Source organism: Vulpes vulpes, chromosome X, assembly GCF_048418805.1.
Source record: "Vulpes vulpes isolate BD-2025 chromosome X, VulVul3, whole genome shotgun sequence".
Taxonomy (NCBI): Eukaryota; Metazoa; Chordata; class Mammalia; order Carnivora; family Canidae; genus Vulpes; species Vulpes vulpes.
Window position 1 is genome coordinate 45,324,100 of NC_132796.1, and position 18,834 is coordinate 45,342,933.

Consider the following 18,834-nt stretch of genomic DNA (forward strand, 5'->3'; position numbering starts at 1 on the left):
GACACTGATCCAGAAAGAGGAAAATGGCAGCCAAAAACCACACAGTGAGTAGCATACAGAGTTGGGACACTCAGCAGGTTTATTTGAAATGGATTTTTCCCAATGGTTTCAACAAAAATCCAGGGATTGACTCTTTACTGGTAGACCTGGAAAACCTAGGCCCATGTAGCCCCAAAGCCAGGAGATGGAATCAGCCCTAAATGAACTGCTTGGAAGAGAAGAGTTCCTCAAACTTTGGAGATATTTTCCAGCAGACAGAATGGATGTCCTCAATCTGTTATCCTCTCCTCTCCACAGTACTTTATAGAACAGGATCTACCAGCTCTATTTTCCAAGGTGGGAAAGAGACTTGGCTATACCAAACAACTTTTTCAAGGCAACACTCCCAATCTTTCCAGATCATAGCACACAGAAAACATTTGCATAGCACACCTGCATGAACTAATGATACTACTTGCCTAGGAGGCACTCTCTCCTGACATTCGTGCTCTGCCTGGCAATTCTAGGGCCATTTCTTTCCATCCTATAATCCATTTTGTGGCAGTTGTGGGACACACCAGTTGGGAAGCACTGGTTGAAAGCTATTCAAACCACCTGAGCTTTCTAACATACCACACTCACCTCCCTTGCTGATCCAACCTTAGCAGTGCAGGAATCCCTACAACTCAACAGAGCACCTTTATGGTGAGTACCATTCCTTCCTCTCCCCTTCCTAGGAGTTGTATCATCAGGCTATAGGCAGCTGGCAACCCATGTTGAGATAATGTCTCTGATTCAACTTCATAAAGCACATTCAAAATGTCTACATGACATAGTGTGCTAAAACAAAAACACAGACTTTGTTTAGGCACAGATACATTTCTCAACAAGAAAGGGGTTTAAAATCAACTTCCTGGGACAATTGGTTCCTGTGCACTTCTGACAGGAAGGTGGGAAGTGGAGTGGAGAGCTGGGTCACATCATTAAGGAACAAGAAGCTCACCAATGAGTAGGAACTAGGCAGGAAGAAGAGAAAGAGAGGGCTTAAAGGAGGAAGAGAGAAAGGAAAGGGAAGGGTTCTTCAGTAAGTAAAGAGGAAGAGGTGTCTTTGGGGAAGGAAGAATAGGCAGCTTAGGATGGAGCTGGCCTCAAATTACATACAGGGCTGATGATGCCAGACATCCCTAGGCCTGGGTTGGTTCAGCTGGGCCTGCTCCAGAGGAAGAAGTTACAGCGGGAGGAAGGGTCAGTGGGAGGACCCCGGGGCCTAGCACACATATAGAAGTGGCGGCCCAGGTTGGGTCCCGGCTTCTTCACAGTTCGCATCACACATGGTTCCCTGTGGCCCCCACAGAGGGGCATGGGCAAGGGCCCCCCAAGCAAAGACTTCCAAAAAGAGGTCTGTACCTCCTTCTCATCCTTGGCCTCTGAAGCACCGACTTGCCCTTCCACCACTTTGGCCATTACCTCCTCTTCTGGAGTCTTTGGGGTCATGAGGGCACCCATACTAGGAAGCTCCAAGTTAGGAGAAGCTTGGGGACGATTAGAGGATGGCTGGAAGTAGCTTGTCAGGCTTTTTTGGCCTCTGCTAGAGCCAGTTTGATTTGGCCGAAGCCTGGTTGAGCGCACACGGGCTTTGTTTTGGTGCATCTGTACCTGGGTTTGTTTGCCGAGTCGCAGCACTGATTGCTTGAACACGGGATCTTGTTTGTGATGAACTAGGAAGCGAAGGATCTTGAGCTGGGTGCCTGCAAACTCAGGGAGGAAGCGAGTGCACAGAGGTGGGCACTGTTTTGCTGGCACAGAGGACACACTCAAGACTGCACCCACAGGGCAATGATCAGAGCCCATCACCTCAGGCAGCAGGAAGGAGTCCTGGAAGGTGTCAATTACCAGGGTCCTGTCCCCCAGCACATAATCAAGCCGGGAGCCATAATTCAGGTGGCGGGCACCACTGACTGCTGACCAGCAGGTGAATGCCCCCTCCTGCTTTGGCTGGAAGCAGCGGTAGCTATCAATGAAGGGCCGGACATGGGACCCAGCCTGGCATCCCAGGTTACTGAGCAAGCCGTCCATCCACTTGCGCCCTGGGTCCTCTTCAAAGCATTCCTGGGGAAGGGGGAGGAGAATGAACAGAGAGGCAAAACTAGATGCCTAGACCTGGAAGAGACTTAGACTAACTGCTTCATTTTTCAGACAAAAAAAAAAATGTGATTGGTCCCCAAAAGACTACTACTCAGGGTCCAGAACTGGCACAGCTGGGATTAAATGCCAAATCTGAAAGCTTGTCATTTGCTTAATAAAAGCAATTCTCAGAATTGCTCACCAAAAGGCTGGAAAGCAGGAAGTCAAAAGTGGTTACGTCTAGGAAGTAGGGATGGGGTTAGAAGTTAAGAAAACTGTTACTTTTTCATTTAAACCTTCTGGAACTGTTTGGCTTATTAAATGTGTATCAAGGGCCTCACAGACCATTGCCTCCCCTGCCCCAAACCCCTCAGCTGAGGAGCTCCAGAAATCCATGCCTACTAAATATTTCCTTTGGCTCTGATTCCCAATTCATCCATCCATCCAATCCACCTGCCCTCCTACTCATTCAATGAAAAAATGTTCAAAGAACACTGATTATGTGCCAGGCATGATACTAGAAACAAGGTGGGAACCTGAGCTTGTCCAAGTGACCAATGAGGCTTCCTTTGAGGAAGTGATCTAGAGCTGAAAAGTGAAGGCTGAGCAGGAACAACCCAGACAGAAGATGTTATAAATTGAGAGAGCAGCCTCTGTAATGGACCTGTGGAGAAAGGAAGCAGTGCACCCAAAAGACAAAGGGAGACCAGACTGGGGACCAGGAGACTGGCAGGAGATAACTATCATAGCGCAAGCAAGAGATGATAATCACTTAGACCAGGGTAGAGCCAGAGGAGACAAAGAAAAATGAAATTAAGAAATGGTTTGAAACTAAAGTCAGCAGCACTCACTGATCAGCTAAACGTGGGATGTGGGGTTAGAGAGTAAGGAAATTACTAATATCAATTCCCAGGCTTCCGGCTGGAGTAGCCAAGGAGATGATGGTGCCATTTAGGGAGAAGAAGACTAGAAGACCCAGTCTTTTGGGAAGTTCTCATATTATATTTTGGAAAGACTGTGTTTGTTATGTGACCTGGTACTATTCTCTTTTCTTGGAAGGAAGAATGTAAAAGGTGCACTTAAGAGATCTAGAGTTTTGAACTAAGAAAAAAAAGGCATAAAGTTATATGACACTATTGCAGGAAGCAGAAAGAACAAACTGAGTATATACCTGATGAGAAATAAGGTATGAAGAGACTGAAGTTTACATTTTGTAATGTACACTCTCTTCCCCACCATACCACCACCAATACCAACATTCTTTCATTATCTCATTTCTGTTCTTCTTCCCAGCTGGGAGCCACATCGGTTTATGTGGCTCTTCTGCATACCAATCGAAGACTCTTCCTACAGCCCCTTCTTTGAGCCAAGTCCAATGCTGAGATGGGACTATGCCAGCATAAGTTATTGATCACTCCCTTCATGAGGCAAGCTGAGAGCTGGCTTGTAGACTCTAGGAAAGTGGTTCTCAAGCCTGACTGTACAACAAAATCAGCCTGGGACCTTGTAAAACATACTGCTACCCTGGCCCCACACCCAAGAGATCTTGATTTAATTGGTCTGGGGTGGCACCCAGGTATTAATATTCTTGTAAAAGTTCCTTGTTCTAATGTGCTGTCAGGGAATGAGAACCATTGGCCTAAAGAGACTCAGAGATGAAAGGTTCATACAATAAAAAAAAAAAAAAGACAGAGGGTACAGTGAGAAAAGTCAAAATGAAAATAACTTTTACAATGGACTGAGAGAAGAAGATCTCGCTGGTGTGGATGGAACGTGAGGGGGACTGAGGATGGAAATGAAGACTGGGAACAGACCAGAAAGAGCCTTCGATGCCAGGCCTAGATGTTTTCTTTGCATTGCAGAGCTAACAGGGAGATACTGAAAGTTCATGAGCAGGAAACACTGTATGAGGGATATGATCAAGATAATATGGAGTTCAAGGACCTTGAAATCTGGTCCCCAAAGGACCCTCCAGCTCCATCTCCTGCCTCTAACCCCCCTTCCCATGTCAACCTCTAACAAGAATGGGACTTGCAGTTCACCATGCATACCAGGCAAATTCTCACCTTGTAGCCTTTGCTCAAGCTAGAATGCTTTGCTTCCCCTACCCCTAAAGCTCTGTTTTTAATATTTGACCATTTTCAGATGCCTCCTAATGTCCAGATTAGCCCAGGGATTTCATTTCTCCAGGTTCCTCTAGACTCCTGGCCTACCATCTCAGCCCTGAAGACATCTTTTTGTAAATGGCTGGTCATATCCCCACTATGCTTAAACCTCTGAGGGGCCAAGAGCCAGAACTGACTGGCAACTCAGTCCTCAGGACATAGCTCAGGACAATGCCAAGGACAAGATCAATAATGTCTCCTGAATGAATGAACAATCCAACAATCCTCAGTGCTTTGAGAATTGTATTTCAAACTAAGCTCTCCTTTTCCATGAAGGAAGCTACCCTTGAGCCCCAAATCCAGCTTTGGCTGGCTGCCTAAACAGAACCATGGTCAGAAGTGAGGAACGGGGCCTTGAAGAGCCTTACCAGGTTGACTGCATCCCAGTGGTCAATGCGGCAGTGGGCTGTATTCAGGTCACCCAGAATGATCACATGGCTAAAAAACATGACATGAGATTATCAACTAGACATTCAAGACAGGGAACCAATAGTCCTGGCCCATCTACTTTCTTCTGGGCCCAAGAGCTCAGAAAGGCACCTTTTCACACAGGGAGTCCAAGGTAGGAGTCCACAGCAATGCATAGCAGGCTACCTCTCCAATCTTACCATAACCTTGCTACCTTTTATGCCTGACCAACCCAATTCTGATCTCCAGAGATGAGATCATTCCCTATCTGACATGATTATCTCACTGATCTCTACCTAATGGCATCTTTCTGGTCCTTAAAAGTTGAGCTCAGGTACCACTTCTTTTAGGAAGCATCCCTTGATTACTCTAACCCACCCTCACTTTCCTGTCCTTTCTTGGGACAAGACTTTTCATTTGCTCCTAGACACTTTACCTTCTTCATCTCATTTCATCCTTAAAACTATTCTGTGAGGTAGGGATTCATATACTCACTTGAGAAAATAAAAGCAGAACTAGCCTCAGGACTCATAGTGAATAAAAGGGCCAGGATAGGTGCTTAAAGGTATCTAAGTACAAAACCCATATTTGTACCACTTTACCTGATCCTCACAGCTTATAGAGAGCAGAGCCCATTCTGGGAGGTATGCTGGTGTCTCCAACTAGGCTGTAAAGGAACTCAAAAGACAAAGATCCCACATCCCTTTCAATGGAGCTTGATACCTAAATGGGCTGGGAACCTAGAACCTCAAGTACCACTTAAGTTTACAATACCTGCCAGCTGCCAGGAGGGCTTCTGCTCGGATCTGCAGCAAGCGATAGAAGCGCATTTTAAAGGTCAGCCGCTCAGGTTTCCCAGCATCCGCATGGGGGCAGTACACGTTGATTAGGGTCAAGGTCTTCTGCTTCCCTTCCCATGTCCTGGGGAGAAGAGACCCCCCCCACACACACACACACACAAGAAAAGGTCATTTCCAAACCTCCCCTCTCCACATCATGTGGCTTCCACTTAATGGTTGCCTGTGGGATGGATGTGAAGGGGACGAAAGACATGAACATGCTGGCATGCACAGGACTTGGGGACAGACTTTAGGTAAAACAGGGAGAGGGGTATCTAGGATAACACCCAGGTAAACCAGGTGACGGTGCTGCCATTCACAATGACAGGATACTCAGAAAGAGAGCAACTTGGGGTGATGAGTTGCTAAGTTGCCTTTGAGGTGCCTGTGGTAATAAGGGTAATAATAATAATAATAAAATAATAATATAATAATAATAATAATATATAATTATATATATATTATTAAAAATAATAATAATAAAATAAAATAATAATAAAAAAGGTAATAATAATACCTCCCAGCCAGTTCCCCACTGTAGAGATAGGAAACTCAAAGCCCAGAGGCGAATATGATTTGCCCAAGGTCACACAATGAGTAGCCCAGTCAGAACTGTAGTCCAAGAAAGGCAAACCTGGGATGTTTTCCATGATGAATATAAGTATACAAGGTGAGCCTCAGAGTCACTACACTAAGAGTAGAACCAGCAGTGCTCAGTGCAAAGGGATGTGGGCTATTACCGGATCTTATGCTGTGTCAGGAGGGCCCGGCCCTCACTATCCAAAGCCCGAAGCTCCTCTTGGGTGAATTCATCCATGTTTCCATAGCAACCCACGTCCCCATTATGAGTGGCAAGTAGGCCACTCAGGCCTTCTTCAGCAGCCATGGGAGTAGCGCTGTCCTTACAGAAGGTAGCTACACCTGGAGAGACAGGATACTCTGAGAGGGCCTAGAAGCCAACAGCCTATCGTATTGCTTGTTGCCCCCAAACGGGTCACCTGAGTCAACTTCATCTAATGTGGTTATACTGACAACTCTCCCAACTCAAGGGCCATGGATGGCTCCTGAAAACCTGAGGAAATTCTGAGAGTCTCAGTTCCGTCATCTAAAAAAGCCACAGAAAAATAATAGCTAATGGTCTAAATGTTTTATATGGATACATGGTAAGTGTTCAAAAATTATTAGCCATTATTATTATCACATAGACTAATTTGTTTAATCTTTGTACAGGAACACCACAATATATTACAAGTTCAGTTACAGACTACCACAATAAAGCAAATATTGCAATAAAGTCAAATAAATTTTTTGGTTTCCCAGTACACATAAGAGTTATATGGTTACAATATTATAGTCTATTAAATGTGTGCTAACATTATGTCTAAAAAAAAAAATGTATATTCCTTAATTAAAAAATACTGCTAAAAAATGCTGTCATCTGAGCTTTTAGCAAGTTGCAAGCACTGATCACAGATCACCATACAACAAATATTATTAAGGGGCACCTGGGTGACTTAGTCAGTTGGGTGTCTGCTTTCGGCTCAGGTCATGATCCCAGAGTACCAGGATCAAGCCCCACATGGAGCCCCACAGGGGGCTCCGGCTCAGTGGGGGCCTGTTTCTCCCACTCCCTCTGCTCCTCTCCCAGCTCATGCTCTCTCTCTCTCTCAAATAAATAAAGAAAATCTTTTAAAAAATAAAGTATGTATCTTTAAAAAATAATAAAAACAAAAAAACTACACATAATAAAAAAAGTTTGAAATATTTAAGAATTACCAAAAAGTGAAAAAGAGACATGAAGTAAGCAAATGTTGCTAGAAAAATGGTGCCAGGAGACTTGCAATACAGGGTTGCCATAAAACCTTCAATTTAGGGCAGCCCCGGTGGCCCAGCGGTTTAGCACCGCTTTCAACCCGGGGTGTGATCCTGGAGACCCGGGATCGAGTCCCACGTCGGGCTCCCTGCATGGAGCCTGCTTCTCCCTCCGCCTGTGTCTTTGCCTCTCTCTCTGTGTCTGTCATGAATAAATAAATAAAATCTTAAAAAAACCTTCAATTTATAAAATATGTAATATCTTCAAAACACAATAAAGTGAGAAAATGAGTGAAAATATCAGTGAGGGTGACAAAACATGAGACACCTAACTCTGGGAAACTAACAAGGGGTAGTGGAAAGGGAGGTGGGCGGGGGGTTGGGGTGACTGGGTGACAGGCATTGAGGAGGGCACTTGGCAGGATGAGCACTGGGTGTTATGCTATATGTTGGCAAATTGAACTCCAATAAAAAAAAATGAAAAAAAAAGTGGTACTTAAACTCTTAAGTATAGAGGGGAGGTGGGTAGGGGGATGGGTGAAACAGATAAAGAGGATTAAGAATATACTTCTCTTGATGCACAATGAGAAATATATAGAATTGTTGAATCTTTATATTATACACCTGAAATTAATATACTACTCTGTAATTATATTTTTTTAAAAAATAAATCGAACTTCAAAAAAACCACAATATAGTGAAGTGCTTTATATATGTATGTATATATGAAAACATATAGATATGTAAATTCATATATTTGTTGCTTATCTTGTATTTACTTATATATGTTTATTTATAAATGTATATATACATACATATATATTATGTATATATACAAAACAAGGTATGCCTGTAGTAGCCCTAGGACATAGGCATTATTTCCATTTCTCAGCTGAGAAACCTGGAGCACAAAGAGGTTAAGTAACTTGTCAGAGGATACACAGCTAGGAAGTGAGGTAGGACTCAAACCCTGGCAGTCCTAAGTTCATACAATAAACCACCACATGACTGTGCTTCCAAAGTCAAATAGGATAATTTTACACATAAAAACTATCCTTCATGTAACTTTATGTGACTTTAGCTCTGTGGACTAAAAGCCTGTGGCGCCTGGAACATGGGACAGAATGAGGGGATGCAAGGGAGGTAGGCCAGATCTGCTGCCCTCACCATGACCCAGGGTAACCAGAGTTAGCTCATCCACCAGAAGAATATGAAAAAGCAGAGCTACTAGGTTGAGGGAAAGTACTGAGATAATGGGCTTTCTGCTGCCACCTGCAAACAGAGGGCCTCAGAGACCATTCAGGAAAAGCAAAAAAAAGGCAAATGAGAAGAAGAAGGAACCCAAGTAGCTCTGTGGCTACATGTCCAACCCTCTTGGTCTCCCCTGTGTGCCTGGAGCCAGTCCCACCATGCTCTCATTTTCTCCTGTAGTGCTCATAGGTCCCAGCACCATTAGCATTCATTTTTGTCCTATTTCTGCAGCAGATCCCTCCTGTGCTTTTTTCCCTTCCCTTAGCCTCTCTTCCCCTAGGCCATCCTGTGGGTGAGGGGGTTACCCCCTTCCCAGAGTTTTTTATTCCTGTGGGGCTCACCCCAAAGTATTAAAAGTAGCTTTTAAAAGACTGAGTTTCTTATTATTTTCTCATCAAATATTGGAAACTTTTTCACCCCCCGACCTGCCTCCATCACTAATTTAACATTCCCAGAAAGCCCCATTTACCAGAATAGCCACTGCGGGTGCGGCTGAAGCTGAAATAGGAGTTATAGCCCTCAATGATAGCCAGTGGCTCTGTGAGCACGTCTCCTGCAAAAAACAGATGTAAGATTGTGTCAGAGATAAAAGTAGAGCCTAGGAAACAAAGGTCTGGAATTAACATTGTAGGGCAATTCCTTGCACACATCAGAGCCTAGAGAGGGAACTGATATCAGAATAAGAAAGCTATAGAATGAGAGGAGAATTAGGTGGGAGGAAGCTAGTGATTAGGTGAATGGAGGGAGCTGGAGGTGCGAAATGGAAATATGAGAGAGGGAACTGGGAATCTGAGCTGGGGATATGAGGTTGGAGAGAGAAGCAATTAGAGGATCTGAACTGGGGATGGAGGAAAAAGTTGTTAGTGGGTCTCAGGGTCCAGTGCAAGGGAGCAGGAAGGAATGGGGGGAGGGGAGTGTTGAGCTCGGGTGGGAGAGAGAGGGAAATAGGGAATCTAACCTTGGCATAGGACATGAGATAGAAATAAGAGGTTCTGAGGCTGGGAAGGAGAAATGGGGGTAGAGTTCTAAGGGATCTGAGGGGAGAACTGAGGATTGAGAGAGGGAGCGGTAAAAGGGAAGAAATTAGGGAGTCTGAGCTGGGGACAAAGATGGGGTGGAAATTAAAGGATATGAGCTGGGGGGCGGGGGAGGGGAATTGGAGAATTTAACTTGGGAGCTGGAGCTGGATAATGTATGAGGAAGAAATTTGGGGTACTGAGCTGGGGCAGGAGAATGAGTGGGATGTAGAGGATCCGTACGAGGACGAAGGTTGCACGGATGAGGGAATTAAGATTGTGCTGAGGACAGGAGAAGTAGGAATTAAGACATCAGACTGGAGTGAGAAAAAGGGGTTTAAGAGAAAGGGGTCAGGATTCTGAACTAGGTCTAAGAGGAGGACTCTACGGATAGAGAAATAGTAAAGTAAAATGAGATTAAGTTGGGGAAAAATTTAGTGGAAATGGTAAAGTATGGTAGGGATCTTGGATTTTTGAGCGCTCACTGGTCACTTTGGTCTCCTGAAGGCAGACAATGTCGGCATCCAGCTTGTCCAAAATGCGCCCCATGGCCATGGCGGCACAGTTGCTGGGCTCCTCATATACCATCCCTTGCAGGGGGCTCCTGATCCCATTGATGTTCCAGCTCACCACACGCAACATCTTGACGGACAACTGCAAAGCCTCACAGTTCGCGCCCAATGTAGGGGACACAGTACAGCTAGGCGCCCCCGACCCAACCAGATCCCGCCTTCCGCGCGCATTGGCCCAAGCGTTTTCCTGCGCGCCACGAAAAACGTCGGCGAAGGTGAGGCGGGGCTTCGAGCCTCTCAGTTCTCATTTGGCGGGAGGAGCGGAAGTTGATGGGGTGGTGCAAATGCCTAGGAGGAATGAATGGCAAGAGGAAGTCCTCCAGTTAGGCTCCTTCTCCTCCTTCAGCACTCGGTCCGCACACCGCAGTCTGACTGCGTTTCCGAGCCGCTCTAAAGTCCCCTTGGTGCTTCCAATTACTTACAAATGGGATTTCGCCACCTTTTAAGCAGCAGAACGAAACCGCGCGGTAACCGAAGCCCCTGTCCCAGTGAGACTGACCTTACCTCCAAGTGCGCCTCTGTCGTCCTGGGTTACTGCTGTAACTGTGCTTGGGTGGAGGAAGGGAGGCTCGAAGGGAACTGCGCCGCTAGAGGGAGCAGTAAGAAATGCTCTAGAGTACGGGGAGTCCGGGTGGCTCAGCGGTTTAGCGCCGCCTTCAGCCCAGGGCGTGATCCTGGAGACATGAGTTTGAGTCCAACGTTGGGCTCCCTGCATGGAGCCCGCTTCTCCCTCTGCCTGTGTCTCTACCTCTGTGTGTGTGTGTGTCACTCATGAATAAATAAATAAAATATTTTAAAAAAAAAAACAAAAGAAATGCTCTAGTGTAATTCGATTTATAAGGGAAGGGGAAGAGAGGAACCTGTCTCAAGCCCACCCTCTAGCCATTATTTGTCTTGGGCTTTATAACATTCTTAAGTCCCCAACACATACTTTTTCCTGGCTCCATTTCTCAGATAAGTAAAGTCGAGCCCAGGGAATTGAAGTGGGCTACCCAAGATCCAGAGCAGCACTGTCTCCCAATGTACCCCATGGCTCTTCCACATGCATTATTTGTTTGATTATCTGGATAACCCCATAAGGGGTATTAAGGCTAAGTATGACAGAATGAGTGAGTTCACCCCAGTCTCACAGAAGTGGTAGAGCCAGGATTCAAAGCCTATCTTAATCAGCTCAAGGAATACTTTCTTGGATAAGTTTTTCCTAACACCCACACACTTCCCCAGTTAGGTCTTTTCTCTGGGCCCCCACAGCACCCTGTGGTCCATTCTGTCACAGCACTTATTGCAATGCACAGCTACCATTGATTGCTGTTTTTGTCACACAACTGCCAGCAACTTGTGAGCAAAGACCATGTATGATTCATCTTGTTAGCCCCATCCTCTAATCTAGGGCACAGCATATTTAGGAGTCAATAAATATTTCCTAATTGAATAAACAAACACGGAGCAAATGCAAAAGCAACAGATTAGTGACTTGTTTTTGAGAACACAAAAATAGAAATGATAGACATGCCCAATGTCCAAGGAAAAGCATGACTTCGCATTCTTAGGTTCCTCACCCTAAGCTGCAGCATAATTTTCCTCCCAGAATACCATAACCTTTTTAGAGCCATCATCCTCAATGTCTGCAGAAAAGGCCCAAATAGCTGCTTTTCCTCCTAGAGGACTTAAAGGTTACCTTCCAGTTGTTGCCATCAGGATAAATAGCTCTGCCATTAAAATAAGAATTTTGGTGCTTTGAGCTTTTTCATGCTTTGGTGGTTATTGGCTCAGGACTGAGTCCCAGGAGAGGGATAACTAGGACAAAGGAAATTAACATTTTTATTGCTCTTGCTTCATATTGCCAAATCACTGTCCAGTAAAAGATCATGCCTATTTACACTAAAGACCAATCTGAAACTCAGCCCCTAGGAAATCCAGATCTTGCCTGTCTACATTGCTGGTTTTAATTTCCCCATTCTGCAGTTGCTTGTTAATATTAGTTCTGACCTTTGGGGCAAGGTGAACACATGGTTGGCCTGAAGAGAAAAGGCTCCGGTTGCTCAGGAACTTCTTTGACAACTAACACAGCTGATATTTCAACAGAGCACACACATGCCCCTCTTATTAAGGGTACTTCCACAGTGTTTTCAAGGAACCAACCAACGCCTCGAGACTCCCTCTTTAACGCCACCCAGGTACCTGCTTTGAAGGTCTAAATGCAAGAAAGCTGTGTGTCGGATAATTAGTGATGGAAGAGAAAACCTCTAGGAGAACAGGTAGGTGAGACAGAAGGAAAAATAGATAGGGATACACAATTCCAAATCCATTATTTAGGTTTCTGGAAAGTTTTCTTTGTATAGGGGTTACTTGAAGTGTGCACTAAAGGGTATGAAAGAGTTGGGGAAAAGATGATATCTATATCTATCTCTCTGTCATCCATCGCCACCTGTCTTTGTGGGACACTAACCAAAAGGGCAGTTCTCTAGCACCTTTAGAAGTCTCTCTTGGTCTATTCCAGTTTTGAGTGAACTGGATAGTAGGGATTATATCTCTTACCTCCCCCAATAGTATATACACTAGGTCTGGTTTTCTGTGGCACTTTGAACAAGCTTTTCAACCTTCTCAGAGCTTCAATAACCTTCTTACTAAAATGGAAATTGAAATCCCTGGCCTACGTCCTTCAGAGGGCTATCTCAAGGTGAAGAGGAGTATGAGAACAGGAACCAAATTTCTGGAAATGTTTCAGAACTTCCATGCTCTGTCTGAGATTAGTGATCCTGCTTTTTTCTGTAGCCTCCACAGGCAATACCACCCACAGGCCTCCAGCTGCTCTTTTCTCTGAGTGACTATGGTCTGTAGAGAGCCACTCCTGGGACTGGGATACAGTAATCCTTGGGCTCCAGGTGTGAGGCTGAATGTGGTGGGGGGATAGTGGGCCAGAACAGTTACTAACAATGAAGTGGTACCTAGGTGGTTGCCACAGAAAGCCTAATACATCAGCACCTAAATTATAAGCATGTGGCCAATCTCCCCTGTACACCCTTACCCCCTACAAATGCATTTATACCCACATACTCCCAAGAATTACTAATAGAGGTACTCCATTTGTGATTTTGTAACCCATCAGTATGGGCTTAATAGTGCTTTTAGTGGGATTCTCCCACATACCCTATACTTTGGGAGGATGATCAGGACCTGTGAATCTCAGGAAGTCACACTGTGTGCTTTTCTCCATAGAGTTAACCCAATTTAGAATTTGTGGTTCAGATCTTGGTCTTGAGTGAGTCACTGATACTGAGTGAACTCTTTTTCTGCAGCCAGTTGATTGGACTTTTTCAGGTGGGGTGGACTTCATTCTTTTGCTCATTCTATTCTGCCCCATTCAAGGTTAAAAATTTTTTCTAGATACCACCTTCTACTTTCAGACCTAGTTAGTTTGCCCACCCAGTTCCCTGTATAGATCTCAGTTATGACATTTACTTTTCCGAATAGTGATTGTCTATATGTTCATCTCATCTAGGGCAGAGAGATACTCATTGAGCAAGTGTTTCCTCCTTGCCAGAACCTGAGCTGAATACTGGAAACACTGATCGCAGGTAACTGAGGTCTAGTTCCCATCCTCAAGGAATTCATAGTCTAGTAGGGAAGTACACCAGTAAAAACTAGTGGATACTTGCTCAGATAAATGGAAACATAAAGACAATATGAGAACCAAAGATAATGCCTATCCCAGATTACAGGGAAAGCTTCCCAGAGGAGGCAACATTGAGCCAGTTCTTGAAGATTGAGTTAGATTTCACTGAGAATGGAAGGAAAGAGAAGGCATTTCAGGTGGAGCAAAAGCCCAGAGGTTTAAAAAAAAAAAAGTATACGTTATGTTTGGGGACTCAGTGAATCAGCAAGCGCAAGTTAAGCATGGGCTTAGAAAGAGAGACATGGCTTAGAGAAGTAGGTTGGGGCTTGATTTAGAACAGCCATCCTGAGACCTTTCCATAAATCTTGTTTAGTTCTCCTGTTTCTAGGATCAAAATTGATAACAGGTAAACAAACAAAAAACCCAGACAAACAACACATACACCACAAAAGCAAGATAAAAAATATGACAACAACAACAAAAACCAGCTAGCTAGTTCCAGTTCCAGTCAATTTTAACTTGGGTTTTCAAGCCTGGACCCTAGGTTTACCCTTTCAGACCTTGCCAATAGCCTGCTAGCCTCCTATCTCAGATTTCCTGCTGCTAAAATTATCTTTCTGCGTCTTGGCAGAGTCATAAGGACAAAACTGTAAACATAGAAGGGGGTTCATGTAACCAGCTCAATTACCTTGGACAAGCTTTTTCCCATCTCCCTAGACCTTAGTTTCCCTATGAAACTAGTGAGAATGTAAGGAGCAACTAGGATATGGAATATGTTGTTGTTTTGTGGACAATGGAAAACATACATGTAAAAAGTTATTATTAAGATTATTAACATTGCAAATAAAAAAGAGTTATTACTTTACATCTGTCAGAATGGCCAAAATAAAAAACAAAAGAAATAACAAGTGTTGGCAAGGGTGTGGGAATAAAGGAACCTTCATATACTGTTGGTGGAAATGCAAATTGAGGGAACCTCTGTGGAAAACAGTATGGAGGTTCCTCAAAAAACTAAAAATAGGGGATCCCTGGGTGGCGCAGCGGTTCGGCGCCTGCCTTTGGCCCAGGGCCCGGTCCTGGAGACCCGGGATCGAATCCCACGTCGGGCTCCCGGTGCATGGGGCCTGCTTCTCCCTCTGCCTGTGTCTCTGCCTCTCTCTCTCTCTCTCTCTCTCTCTGTGACTATCATAAATAAATAAAAAAAATTAAAAAAAAACTAAAAATAGAAATACCATACAATCCAGCAATTCCACTACTGAGTATTTACCCAAAGAAAATGGAAACACTAACTCAAAAAGATATATGCAGGGATCCCTGGGTGGCGCAGCCGTTTGGCGCCTGCCTTTGGCCCAGGGTGTGATCCTGGAGACCCGGGACTGAATCCCACGTCGGGTTCCCGGTGCGTGGAGCCTACTTCTCCCTCTGCCTATGTCTCTGCCTCTGTGTGTGTGTGTGTGTGTGTGTGTGTGACTATCATAAAAAAAAAATATATATATATATATATGCACCCCTATGCTTATTGTAGGCTTATTTATAATAGCTAAGATATGAAAGCAGCCAAAATGTCCATCAGTAGATGAATGGTAAAGAAGATGTGATATACATATATACACACACAAAAATATATACATATACATATATATGCACACATACATATATATACATATACACACAATGAAATACTATTCAGGCATAAAAAAGAATGAGATCTTGACATTTTCAATGACATGGATGGAGCTAGAGAGTATTACGATAAGTGAAATGAGTCAGTCAGACAAATACCATATGATTTCGCTTATTTGTGGAATTTAAGAAGCAAACAAACAAAGAAAAAACACCAAAAAAACACACTTAAGTACAGAGAACAAACTGGGTAGATGGGAGGGGTAGAACAGATAGAGGGGATTAAGAGTAGTACACTTATCTAGATGACCACTAAGAAATGTATAGAATTATTAAATTATTCTGTAAAGTAATGTAACACTGTATGTTAATTATACTTCAATTAAAAAGTAATACAAAATACATTATATGCAATATTGCATTGTCAGAAAAAGAAAAAAACAATTCCGTAGCAAGGAAAGCCAATGCTGAGGAAAAAATAATTATTAGCAGAGTAATACTTATTGGAAGACTTGTTAGGATTAAGAGAGTTGTATCTCTTCCAAGGTCTAGTTCTGAGACTCTAAATGTTCTGAGATCATCTGAAAGACCACATTCTTAAATCAAACTAAATTGATCAATTAATAACAACAACAACAACAAAGTCCAAGTTGCTCCAAGCCTTGGACTGGGAAAAATCAGGTCCCCAGTGTTCTACCCCGGACTTGGTCACTTGTTTGGTACAGGACCTTAGGAAAATACCTCCCCTCTCTAGGCTTCAATTTTCTTACCAGAGAAGGTTGGATGTAATGATTTCTAGGGTTTTCTGTATCACAAAACCAAAAAAGTAAAAGTAAATTTATCTTTCTAATTGATTGGCAGGAGTTCTTTATTATAAATGTTAACCCTTTGTAATATGTTAAAAATTCCTTTTATTGTTTCTTGTATACTCAGCATTACATTAGAAGTTTCAGATTAGCTGAAGAGGTGATTGATCATTTACTTCACAAAAGGGGTTAACTAATGTATTTTTAATATTTCCCAGGTTGCTTTATGTGTGTTAACACGTTGAGTTTTCAACAACCCTGAGCAGATAGATACTCTTATCAGATGAAAAAACTGAGGCACTGAAAAGTTAAATCTTCTGCCCAGGATCTCATTGCAGAGGGAAGAGGTGAGATTCCACTCAGGTGGTATGGCTCCACAGCCCATTGCTTTTAACTACTGTGACTCACTGCATCAGTACATTCATTTAGATAGGCAGGCTCTGAAATGTATTGAAGATTTGGAATGATTTATACACAACTGGAGGAAATCTAACCTTTGTATAGACTAGGATACTGAAAATAAACTTTTAGGGAACTTCTTAAAAGGCAAAGTACAGCCAAGAGCATTGGAGGAAAGGGATTAGAGGTTTCTATTCCCAAGAGCTTCCTGTGTAGCCCAGCTCAGTGGAAGAAAGTTGAGCTTCCTTATAGCCAATCACTGGAGGCTCTTCAGGGGGTGGGAAGGTTGCAAAAGAATGAAGTAAGAGTATACTTGGACATCTTCCAGGTAAGCTATGTTGTTATGAGTTCTACTCATAAAAGCCTCAAAACAACCAGGGGAAGGGGGGAAGGTAAAGTAGACACATCTGGGTGAGATGACTCTGGCCTATGGACTTGTCCTACTTTGAGGTCATTGCTCCCTGCTTCCCACACTCAGCCGGCTGCAGCCTTTACCCTAAGCCTCCACTTGGCATGAAGAACTGTAGTCAGGTTCTGTATCAGATCATGATGCCTTTCTCCCTAGGACTCCTAATGGCAGCTGGCAGCCATGTGGGCAGTGCTTACCATCTCTCCCCCCAGAAATGGCTGCATTCACTTCTCTTTCCAAGGTGTCAGGTTTATTCTAATTTATTTAGCCATGGCTGGGGAGAACATAAAGATGATTAGATGGTGTCCATCTCTCCCAAGAGTGCCCCCAAGCAGCACATTTTAAGTGGGAAAGGACCTGTGGTAGGAAAGACAGTTGAATTCAGGGGAAGACAACAGTTGCAATAACATTTGTGGGTGGGGGGAAACAGTGAGACAATGAATCTTCTACTTCTAGTTCTGGTTTTTGATTGCTAGCTCAAAACATTGCATTTTTCAGTAGGGATTTTGTTTGTTTATATTGAAAACCTTGAATTTCTGATATGGGTCTCTGTTTCTGAGTTAGAACTTGACATTCTACTTAGGCTCATCATTTTATTTCAAAGCTGTAAAAGCTACTGAGACCTGCCTCCATCACCTTTACCGTTTCCACCTCACACAGGATATAAGCACGTGATCTTTGGTCTTTTATTTGCATACTCTACTAGTCCTGTCTTCATTGGAGGGAAGTAACTGGCCAGGCCTAGGCTGTCTTGCTGGCTGCTTTCCTTGCTGGGCTCCAACTTATCTCCTATGTACACAGCCCTTGGAGTTCAGAGGCCTCTGCTGACCTCTGCCCAACCTCTTTCTCTGTACCCAAGCCCCCACTGGTACGTACAGGCGCAGAGGCAGGCAAGTCAGGCGAGGACTAGGAAAGAGGAGAGGGGGCTGGAGACAGGCTGCCAGAGAGCTCAGAAGCCCAGTGCACCTCCCTGTCCCAACTCTGTCCACCTGCTGCTGTGGCCACATTAACAGAAGAGATAGCTAGTAAGACAGGAAGTGAGGCCCAGTACCTTGTGGACAGTGGTGTCATTAGCTGCAACACCTAAGCTGTCTCAAGAGATGGAAGAGCTCACCCAAACCAGGTTGCAGAAGATCTGGATTCCACACAGCAGTGGCAGCAGCGGGCTACAGCGGAGGAGGGGCTGTAAGTGTGGTTTGCTTCCATGGGCTTCAGGGTGGTGGTAGTAGAATGTGTGTAGAAGAGCAAAGGACAGCCCCCCCCCATTTCTACCCCCATCCGAACCTGAAAGTTGGATTAGATAAGCAGCTGAATGAAATAGCTGTAGAACAACAAAAGGATAATGTCAGAAAAGACAGAGAAAGAATTAGAGAAAGAAAGAGAGAGATAAAGGACAGAAAGAATGAGGATTAGGTAAAGTCCATCTTAGAGGGATTTTTTACTAGGCACTTTTTTTCTTATGCAGAGCTTATTTGAAATGCTTCTTGTTTGAAATTTGACATTGCTAGTTTGGAACTAACTGTTCAGTGCTAGCCTAGAATGTTTCATTTTGGTGAACTCTGTGAAGAGTTTGGAAATTGGTCCTGTCTGATAGTGCTTGGGTGAAATAAGGTAATGATTCCTGGCATAATTTCTCAGGAGACAGGTGCTGGATACACACCAGTATCATGTCATTGGTCAGTTTTGCTCCTCCCTTTTCTCAAGCCTCTTCTAATAAGTCTATACCTGTCTGATTTGGGAAAGTCTGGATGTCCTGTCTCCTGCAGTTCCTTCTTGGCACACACGGACACTTTCGCTGCTCTGGGAATTTGAGAG

The 18,834-nt window shown here is 44.0% G+C and overlaps 2 protein-coding genes and 1 pseudogene across 10 annotated transcripts in view; 2 read left to right on the plus strand and 1 right to left on the minus strand.

Moving 5' to 3' along the window:
- Window positions 1-61: 61 nt before the first annotated feature.
- APEX2 (apurinic/apyrimidinic endodeoxyribonuclease 2) lies at window positions 62-10,767 on the minus strand. 5 transcript variants are annotated; one of them, XM_072744572.1, is made up of 8 exons: window positions 10,671-10,767; window positions 10,080-10,454; window positions 9,048-9,131; window positions 7,292-7,529; window positions 6,256-6,436; window positions 5,451-5,597; window positions 4,637-4,706; window positions 62-2,088 (listed from the first exon to the last, which is right to left on the minus strand). In XM_072744572.1, exons 5-8 carry the CDS (start codon window positions 6,399-6,401, stop codon window positions 1,180-1,182), a joined length of 1,272 nt encoding a protein of 423 aa, XP_072600673.1. In that variant the 5' UTR covers window positions 6,402-6,436; window positions 7,292-7,529; window positions 9,048-9,131; window positions 10,080-10,454; window positions 10,671-10,767; the 3' UTR covers window positions 62-1,179. The 5 variants fall into 5 exon arrangements, with proteins under 5 accessions (XP_072600673.1, XP_072600674.1, XP_025844863.2 ...); XM_072744573.1 differs by having other exon boundaries at window positions 10,666-10,694; XM_025989078.2 differs by lacking the exon at window positions 7,292-7,529 and having other exon boundaries at window positions 10,671-10,747.
- On the plus strand, window positions 8,496-8,676 carry LOC140596245 (small EDRK-rich factor 2-like; annotated as a pseudogene).
- Window positions 10,768-12,230: 1,463 nt separating the features above from the next.
- The window catches only part of PFKFB1 (6-phosphofructo-2-kinase/fructose-2,6-biphosphatase 1), an 81,181-nt gene continuing 74,577 nt past the window's right edge, over window positions 12,231-18,834 (plus strand). Inside the window, exons 1-2 of one of the 5 annotated variants that reach the window (XM_072744902.1) lie at window positions 12,252-12,424; window positions 13,669-13,744. Coding sequence is in view for 2 of the 5 variants with exons in the window: in XM_025989077.2 (XP_025844862.2) it covers window positions 18,120-18,204 (85 nt within the window). In the remaining 3 variants the exon portion in view is untranslated. Of the gene's footprint in view, window positions 12,425-13,668; window positions 13,745-17,830; window positions 18,205-18,834 lie in introns of those variants that run through there. The other 4 variants (XM_072744901.1, XM_072744905.1, XM_025989077.2 and 1 more) reach the window with 4 other exon arrangements.

Excerpts from the sequence above, each read along its gene's own strand:
- APEX2 (XM_025989078.2), bottom strand. The coding sequence starts at position 10,236 with ATGTTGCGTGTGGTGAGCTGGAACATCAATGGGATCAGGAGCCCCCTG. Across the intron at positions 6,437-9,047 it reads CACCCGCAGTGGCTATTCTG|GTGTAGCTACCTTCTGTAAG; the intron begins GTAAATGGGGCT and ends CTGTCTCTCCAG. Across the intron at positions 5,598-6,255 it reads CTGACACAGCATAAGATCCG|GACATGGGAAGGGAAGCAGA; the intron begins GTAATAGCCCAC and ends TCTTCTCCCCAG.